Source organism: Carassius auratus, chromosome 8, assembly GCF_003368295.1.
Source record: "Carassius auratus strain Wakin chromosome 8, ASM336829v1, whole genome shotgun sequence".
Lineage (NCBI taxonomy): Eukaryota > Metazoa > Chordata > Actinopteri > Cypriniformes > Cyprinidae > Carassius > Carassius auratus.
Window position 1 is genome coordinate 24716346 of NC_039250.1, and position 10108 is coordinate 24726453.

At 37.3% G+C, this 10108-nt stretch overlaps 1 protein-coding gene across 1 annotated transcript; it reads right to left on the reverse strand.

Moving 5' to 3' along the window:
• Positions 1-1088: 1088 nt before the first annotated feature.
• LOC113107762 (sodium-dependent phosphate transporter 1-A-like) lies at positions 1089-8394 on the reverse strand. Its single transcript, XM_026270462.1, has 11 exons — positions 8253-8394; positions 6598-7229; positions 6093-6233; positions 5642-5727; positions 5403-5499; positions 4238-4357; positions 3271-3486; positions 2660-3155; positions 2182-2367; positions 1741-1825; positions 1089-1641 (listed from the first exon to the last, which is right to left on the reverse strand). Exons 2-11 carry the CDS (start codon positions 6944-6946, stop codon positions 1477-1479), a joined length of 1941 nt encoding a protein of 646 aa, XP_026126247.1. The 5' UTR covers positions 6947-7229; positions 8253-8394; the 3' UTR covers positions 1089-1476.
• Between the last annotated feature and the right edge of the window lie 1714 nt (positions 8395-10108).

Below are 10108 nucleotides of genomic sequence, written 5' to 3' on the forward strand. Positions count from 1 at the left end.
TATGCGCACACCACACTAATAACACACTTTGAAAAGTTAACTCTTTTCTTTATCTCCGAAACAGCATCATGCATCTGAAACACACACGACGGTTTCAAACCATAGACAGTAAAAGAAATGAACACAGCGATCCCATTGGAACTCAATTGAGACAAGTGAAGCCCATTTTTAGTTATTTTAAGCACTTCCGTTTCTGACGCGCAGACTCAAACTAAGCTTGATGACGTCAGCAACCTGTCTGACAGATGTAAATCTTCTAGTAGGTGTGTGTGCAAACTGCCATTGTTAATCTTGCAGAGACGGCGAGCTTGAGCGGGGAGTTCTTTGGCGTGAGTGAGCAGGAGTAAGTATTCTGATTAATTATTTTGTATTTTATTTTAAAATGTAACGCCAGTATGCCATATTAAGTTAATTGCCTGCGAGCTTCTCCTCCTGTCTGTACGGTAATTTCTCTACTGTGCGACAGAGAGTTGAGTGGTTATGACACAATCGTTAGCCTATTTTTACAAAAACTGTTTCTACGGGGCCATAATGTAACATAGAAGGTAATGGAGCCCTTTATACATTGTCGTGTATCTTTAGAAATAAATAATGGACAAATGGAGTCTTTAAACACCTCAGATGTAAAGTTATTCGCTGTCAAAGTCACGCCAAAATGAATGGGAGTCAATGGGATGCTAACGCAAGTGAAGTTCTGCTACAAGATGGCGGCATGCAGCCGACTTCAACTTCCGGTCGACTTCCTTCCTGCCTGTTTCAAATGCAGCTTAATGTTCTTTGCGCATGCTCCTCCGTGCATTAGAATTGTTTGTAACAGATTTTATTGAAAAAGCCAGTATTATAAAACTGTATGAGGTAGCCTACTAAAAACATAAAGCGTCTGGGAAGGCACAATATCCACATGCTTTTATTTCTTTTATTCTTAGAATACTTTTCTTAAATACACTTGCTTTAACAAACATGGATTACCCTTTAAATTTAATACTGTACTGAAAACAAGTCTCACAGTTTTTAGATAAAAAAAGCATAATTTATACTGTTTTGTAAAAACTGTGGTTTATTTACAGATGGAAATAAAAATGCAAATGTCAGCAGAAATAGCAGATTTATTTCAAATGCCATGCAAGTATACATATATATTGTTTTATAAATAAAATACTGCCTTACAGCTCAGAGTATACATTTTCATTGCCAAAAGAATTTTAGACTAATCTAACAATATTTTTCTTTACAAACATATGTGAGGCCCAAAAACTAAATATCTCACACATTTAATGGCTACACAATTATTTCCTAACACTATTAAGCACCTTAAACATGTACAAAAATCACAGAGTGTGAGTGTGACATGGAAACATACACAGTCTTTGATTTGCTATGTACAGTACATATGATGGGACCAGACTAAGGGGCATTCCACAGTTGAGGCCCAAATGTATAAGTATTTACAAGGAGTAAATGGTTTAACATAAAACATTAGGTCAGAGGCAATATAACATAATAGAAGAGTGCCATAATAGCAGCACTGATGAGACCAGAAATTGGCACGGTAACAAACCAAGCGATAAAGATATTCCGGAACAGATGCCAATCAACGGCCTTCCTGGAGCGGAGCCAGCCAACTGACACCACTGATCCAACCTGTTCATAAACACACAAACAAAGAAGATAATAGAACTGGACGTCTGTTATTACAAATTATTATAACTGTATGGATTAATGCACTAGTAAGTAACCCACCTTGCAATGAGTGGTACTGACTGGGAGTCCGATGTTGGAAGCAACAACCACTGTTACAGCAGAGGCGAGCTCAATGCTAAATCCGCTGCGAGACAGACATGATGATTATAATAAGCTGTATAAGCATCTTTTAACACAGCAAAGGACTATTTAAATGGAATAAGTCCTGCAGCATTGTCAAAATGTCATAATACTAAAGACAAGACAAATCTTCTTTACTGCTGTGGTGCTTGAGGGAATTTCCATGAGACAAGGAGTGTTGTTAAACCGTTTGTTTGCACTGCACAGTCAACAGAGATAAGAAAGTGGGAACCGGCCCTTAAGCCTCATGAGAACCACGATGATAAAACTGAATTATAAAGCATGATCCCACAAATAAGCGCTCTTATCAGTTTCTGCTTAGAGGAGGTACGAGACGTCAGGGTATTAGCAGTTTGTTACCTGGAGGGAGTGATGGGAGTCAGGTCTTTGCCCATTGTTTGTATGACCCGCCGACCCCAGATCCAGAGCCCTGTACAGATACCCACTCCTCCATACAGGAGCAACCAGATTGGTGTGGGAGCAGTGGGTGCTACAGAAGCGCTTTCATAGATCAGCCAGAGTGCAACGAGAGGGCCAATCGCATTACTATAAGAGAGAAATGATGGGTAATGCTATCAGTTATAGATTAGCACTGTCGTCTTTATAAAACAATGTGGTTAGAAAAAAGGTTAGAAATGCAAGATATACACTACTCTGTATACTTTAAGGGTTGGTAAGAAACTGCAAAATGCTACATTGGTGCTCATTTTAGTGGACACAAAATAAATATCCATTTTTCGTACTCTATATTATAATGCGGTGACATTTAAATTTACTTGTAGTTCAGTTTTATTAAAAAATATTTTGGACAAACAAAAGTTTATTATGGCTCTCATACCTAACGTCATTTCCCCCATGCGCAAACGATCCAAAGCAGGCAGTGAGAATCTGCAGGAACTGGAAGAGCATGGACACCTCTGGCTTGTCTATCTCAAGCTCATCTATTTCCTCTTCCAGTGAGTCTTCTCTGACGGTCTCGTCTCCAATCTCCACTGCCAGAGCTTCTTCTCCTGCAGCAACTTCTCCATCAGCCACCGCAGTGCAGTAACTGTTATAGCTGTCATACCGCGAGCGCCTTTTCTCTCCATCCAGTCCAGTGCGGCTTCCCTCACCCTCCTTCAATGACCCGTGTATTCCGTAGATGGCCATGGTGTAAGAAGTATAACTGTTGTTGCGGCGGATGGGTTTGTCTCCGGTCTCTCCCATGCATTCGCCCACCTTGGCCAGGTGAAGTTTGTGAAGTAGATCCTTGTAGATTCCAGAATCTTTGTGTACGGTGTGAAAATGGCTTCCGCTCAAGTCTGGGACAGCAATTCCAGCAATGCCATTCAAAGCTACAATGGATGACCAAAATTGTAGATTAAAGAATTAGTAATTTAGACATAATAGAATCAGTTCATTAAAACACATACAGTTCATTTCGTGTTTTTATCATTTCAAGAGGCTGACCATGAGTGCAATCCAAATCTTTGGTGTCAAAATCTTTGTTGTCCAGGTCAGTTTCTGCTGAACCTCCGATGTCAAAGGCCACCCTGTTGCTGTCAGCAGGGGGTGTCTGTGGAACAGGAGAGTGGCTTCGAGGTGGGGCAGGATGGGCCATGGGGCCGTTTGAGCATGGTTTCTTCTCAATCAACTGTGTTCCACTAGTGTCGGCAATATTCTGACCTGAATAAATGGAAATAATTACAGAAGTAAGTATATTAACAGGACAGATCCGAATGCATGCAAAGTCAATGTGGTAGTTTATTAGAAACATTTACAAAGATAATTTATTGCATCATTGTGCAATGGGCAAGGGCTAATTTGGTGTCCAAGAAACATTTCTACTTAATTATCAATGTTGCTTAACATTGAAAAAAAAAAAAAAAAAATTCGAGATACTTTAAAGCAACACTTTTAATAAACAGAACTGCACGCATCCCGCGGAAGAACAGTAACCGGAGCTACTTCTCCAAGATTATGTCTATGGCAATTCATGCAGATATGTGTTACTCCACAGTGGTGACGACATGAACAGTCTACAATAGTCCAAAAATAATCACTTATTCTAAATGTACCATAGTCATTTGGGATAAGAGAAAAAAAGCGGTTAGGTAGATGAATTTACGATGTACTCGTCTCGCTCATTATATTTTTTTCCCAATTTTGAACAGAATTACATAGTGTTGCTTTCATAAATCAAAAGTTCAAAGGAACATAGTTTACTTGAAAGAGTAATCTTTTGTAACATATTAAACATCTTTACTGTCATTTTTTATCTATTTAATGCATCTTTACTAAATAAAACTTTTGAATGGTACAGTGTGCATTCATAATGTAAGTTTCAATTACATTGCAAAGAATTACCCAGAATTCCACACTTTGGGCATTTTAAAATTAATACTGATGTAAAAAGGGTATATAAATAAATAGTTACTTTTAATCTTCTTCTTTAACTGTGGACAGACAATGAACCAGACCAGCGCAGCAGTAAGCAGGGCACAGCCCAGTGAGATCAGCAGAGTACCCCACCATGGTATCCTATCAAATCCCAACACTGTAGAATACAGAGAAGAACGAGATGAAAACTTAACACGTTTTAGTGCTAAACAGTTCTACATATTCTACATTCTCATAATGAAAAGTCCTACCATCCTCCTGTAAAGAATTTGGGTTTCTCTAATTAGCAAATTAGCATTAGCTTAACTTCAAACTTGGTTCAAAAACAAACTGTGTGAATACTCAATCCGAAATACAAATAATCTTTTTAAAAAGGGGGACCAAATATTTATTAAAGAAATAAAGCAACTTGTGGACGAGTGTGACAGCATGACAATGATAGCATGTTACGTGTCCCTCCAGAATTAAGTCTGTTGAAAGGCAATGTGTTGACAAAACACCACAGTAAGGCAAACGGTTATACAATTTTCTGTTTAAAATTAGGGTGAAATGGGAGGCTATACAGTGGAAGTTTCTTTTTTATCATTATAACTTATGGCTAAGTTAATTTTCAGTTCCTTTGAATGAACAGAAGCACCAACGGTATCGAACATGGTCATGTGCATGGCTCAATAGATAACCAGGAAGAGGGCGGTCCTGTGGTCCACTGATTAGTACACAGACTCTAGGTCAACTGTTGATTCACTGTGGCTTTTTTTTATCTTCAGTACATCATGATCCCACTGAAGTTCTCTAATGGGTACAGATTGTTGGACTTGGGCCAAAAATATATTTCATAACTTTATTATTACATCAACAGACTGTGCAGACAGTTACACATTTTCAAATAGCTATAATCATTAGCAATACTGAGTACTGCTTAACCCACCAGACTTTGTATGTGTTTGTGAACGTCAAAGTAAATCAACAGTGTGTTAATTAATGATAAATAACGGACGGGTCCTGTACCTATACATGTGATTATGACATGACATGTGATTAGAATTTGGGAACCAAATATTTCTCAAAAAGCTAAAGCTCCTTTTAGTTATATTTAGAGACATAGAAAAAATATATTCATAAATATTCATATATGAAGAAAATACTGATCTAAATATTTGTAAAAAATGTAATTAAATTACTTAGAGAAGACAAATGCTTACTTGGTGCTCCAGTAAACATGATGGAGAATAGATTGATTCCCATAGTAACAGCATAGAAAACTGGTAATGCTCTTAAACCATTGGGCACTGGATCCTCCTGGAGCATATGGAAATATTGCCATTTAGCACATGGTAAAAGGCACAAGTTCTTTCTTTATTGACAGCAACGAGGGATTAAAAAGTACCAAAACAGACACTGGTACATTATGTTACAGGTAAGCTCAGATTTGCTTTTTTACCTTATTCAAGATGAACTTGCGGACAAAGTAGAAGACAATAGCAGACATGATTCCGGAGAGAAGAGGTGAAAGAAACCAAGAAGCAACTGCAACACATACATCAACAGGTTAGACAAATAATTATAATGTAATATCTAAACAGTGATGTTCTTCTCTCTTATCTGTACGGCCCAAAATTTCTCAGGGCTGCACGCCGAGTGTCAACAAACACCCAAAATCTTTTCTGTCTGTATAGTCCAAAATGTTCTTTACTATAAATAGATCTCATGTGAAAAAAATAATAAAACTAAGAAATCTGCATTATATCATGCTGGTGGTCTTTCTGCTTACTATTTCTGGGGTCACATGGGAAAAATATTCTCTTTCCATTAACTGACTCATTCTTCAGGAAAAAATATAATCTGACTAAGCACACTTACGCAAATTCTCAAAAATACTCAGTTTCACATACCAATGCGAAGCAATTCCAGCCATTTGACCCCCTGATGACCTCTAGCAACCATGGAAAAGCCGATTGTGGCACCCACAATGCAGTGCGTCCCAGAGATGGGGAGTTTCAAGAACGAAGCTACAAGCTGCCAAACAGCAGATCCTGTAACAAGAAATGAACAAAACATAATTTAAGCCTTTGACTGGACCAACACAAGTCACGATAACCTGATAAAGTTCCACCTAGGTGACATGCTCGCAATTCACTGGATTCTGCTGAATCGCAATCGCCTGTGGAACTATGATGGACATTTTGGATGTGTTCAAATATGTACTGGCTTCGAGTGAAATGAGGATTTGAAGGAGAAAGATAGCAATGGAAGCCAAAGGGATCTAAAATAACCCATTGGTTGCTAAAATATCTTCTTTTGTGGTCCATAGAAGAAATAAAGTCATACTAGTTTGGAACAACAAGAGGAAAATTATTTTTTGGGTGAACTATCACTTTAAATGAAGTATGTACTCACCAAACATGGCGCTAATGGAGCCAGCCATCAGCACAGCCTCTGAGCCGTTGTACATGTGAACATCGATGATACCCGAACGGATAGTCTCACTGACTTTGGCCCCCAAAAGTATGGCACCCACTGTCTCAAAGATGGTGGCCAGGATGCAGGCCTGGCGCAGAGTCACCACCCCAGAACCCACTGCTGTACCAAAGGAATTGGCTACATCGTTGGCGCCCACTGAGAACGCCAGGATAAAAGCGATGACAAAGCCCAGCACCAGCAGCCAGAGGACACCAGACATGTCTGTCTGTGAGGCAGCTGTTAGCATTGTAACAGTTGCTAAGGATGCTAGTGTAGTGGATTCCATTGCTGGAGAGTAACTGCACTTCTGGCCTATTGTGAATCAAACTGGGTTGGATTATTGAGGTATTTCTTCTTAATAAATAAATAAATATCCAAAGTAATTAGAAGACAAGTTAAAAATCTAACAATCTACACCTTGTCTATCTCTACAAACAAAAAAGACAGTAGCGGGAAGTAAAAAGCAACTGTTAGCTAATAAGGGTAAAGTCTTTGTATTGGCTTTGGGTGGCTACACAGACAAAGACATCCATTGTGGATTGGATCTTAGGAGTGATGGACGGTACATTCTGGAAAAGAAAGAGACATTTGGATGGATTAGAGACTTTAAGATCTGACTATAAAAAAGCAAAAAACAGAAACACACAATTAAAGTAAACCACACTGCTTTTATATGCCTTGATTTAGATACTTTTGAGAGAGAGGGATGGTACAGATCTATGATACAGATAGATGATAATTATAACATTTAGATTAGCAGCAACATCTTAATATTATGTAGTAGTTCAACCTCAATCATGTGGCTAGTGTGGTTACCCAACAATGACAATGTGGTACTAAACAAAGTGCAGATGATTTAAATTTTAAATCTGGTAGAACAGCATATTATTTATTTACCATAAAAATAATGATGGTTTTCAAAAAAAACTTTTGAGGAGACATTAAGCTCTACTGCATGCCAGTGTAAGTCGTCAAGTAGGAATTTCCAAAACAAAGTGCCATATTCATTAGGAAAAAAAGAGGCTTAATAATGCTTCATTAAGCATGCTATTTGATTATGTGCCTGGAAATACTTTTGATATTTTGATGGCAACTTTGTAGCACAGACTATTACATAAGTGCCTTCAGACATCAGAGGATCAAGGGAGACTCAGAATATAAAATGTACAAACTTTATATGAACACTTGAACACATGCTTCTTTGAGAAGTAGATGAATGACTTGTTGAATTACTTATTATTCTATGAAAATAATATAAATGTTTTGACTTTGCACAGAATACCTGCTGCTTTATGATGGTTCCTTGCCACATTTACATGCACAAGAATACTCTATAATTAGGATTTGTTCATTTTCAGGTCTGAGTGATATTACACATGGATATTTGATGGCCTGCATTTCTAAGTAAAGTCAAGACCAACATAATACTCTTGTGAGCAGACATGAATGAAATTAATGATTAATTAAATTACAAACATACTATCAACTTTGCCCTAAAGTTAAAATACACCATTGAATAAATAGTGCTGGAGCCTATTGCAACCCAACACAAAGTGTCAGATAAAACCTAAAAGAAACTAAAGAGTACTCACCAAATGCTTTGAATGACTTCTGCTCGATCGATTGTGTTATCAATAAAATGACTGATAACCGAACGCTCAGTTCCTGTGTAAAACACACAAGGTAAATATGACCCTGAAAGCTTTCTTAGCCTTTAACTCCACAACTCTACTAACAGTAGCTCAGTCCTGTCTGTTATATATAATTACAAGAGAAGGAGGGGAGAGTGACGAGAACCACACCTCCAGAGGATCATGAGACTTCTGTGAAAGGCAAAGACTTTTAATGGTTAGCCAGAAGTTTGCACCAAATAATCAGTTAATATTATGTCATGTGTGCCCCCATGTAGATATATGTCTCTGTGTTAGTTTTCTTTATGAAAAATGACCATATACTTATGTATAATATTACAGCAATGGGCTGTGAAATAAATATTACATAACTTTGTGTTTTGCAAGAGCTCATTCACAGACACCTCTAAATATACAGGTGCATCTCAATAAATTAGAATGTTGTGGAAAAGTTCACTTATTTCAACAATTCAGCAAAAATTGTGAAACTCGTGTATTAAATACATTCAATGCACACAGACTGAAGTAGTTTAGGTCTTTGGGTCTTTTCATTTTGATGATTTTGGCTAACATTTAACAAAAACCCACCAATTCAACAAATTAGAATACTTCATATACCAATTTAAAAAAAAATTTTCTAGTGAATTGTTGGCCTCATGAAAAGTATGTTCATTCACTGTACATCAGAGGTGGGTAGAGTACCCAAAAACTTTACTCAAGTAAAAGTAAAAGTAATTCTAGAAATATTTACTCAAGTAAAAGTAAAAGTACTAGTCTTGAATAGTTACTTGAGTAAGAGTAAAAGAGTATCGGATAAAAAATCTACTCAAGTAGTTAGTTACTAGTTACTTTGGGTCATATATACGGAGCCTTTTTTATATAGATATATAGACAAAAAATGTATGTAATGTATGTGTGTGTGTATAAAATGTATATATTTCATCAGCCTTTAATCCAATTTATGTAATTTATTATAAAACCCTGTCTGTTTATTTAAGTAACAAATAGGTGTCATGCCATAACATATTTTTAATACTACTGACTTTATTTTAAATGTGAATTTAACATTGAAAGTTAATGTGATATAAATATTGCTACTAATCTTTCATTGTTCAGAAAGAGAGCAAATAACATTTACATTATTAAATATCATTTTCACTGACAGTCTAGATTTCATTCACTCTCAGAAACTACCATTAAAATCACTGAAACTGTTAACACTGTGAAATCAATATCTTAATTATAGATTCGTACACACATCTGCACTTTGTTGTTTCTGACGAGAGAATTCGGCAGAAAGAGGTATTCAGTAAGTGAGCGAGTGAAGGAAGCACCGGCATTTCAGCGATGACTCATCGGAACACCTCTGATTGGCAATTGCATTCAAAAGCTCAACAGAATCGTGTGTGATTGGTTAATGCGCAGCGCTGTAAAAACGCGTCTGTCTCTGGCTCAGCGCCAGCAAGCGATCACAGATCTGAATTTAGCAGCTGATGATATGACTTGCTGAACGTACTCTCACTGGTGTGATTGTATTAAAATTAATAAAATCTTAATCGGCTATTCTTTGTCTTTTGGAAGCTGCATTCAACCTGTTATAAGCCACACACGTACAACAAACTAATGTCACAGTGGTATCGTGTACTGTAATCGAATGTAGCCCAAGTTATTACCTGTTAAACAGTAGACAGCACACGCGTTCATCTAATAAGGATCTCCATCGCAAGCAAAGAATAGCCTTTGCAGATTAGCTTTCAATTCAGTGCAGTTCCATAGCCCCGTTTTCAACGCTGCTAGTTACAACTCTGAGTGAACCG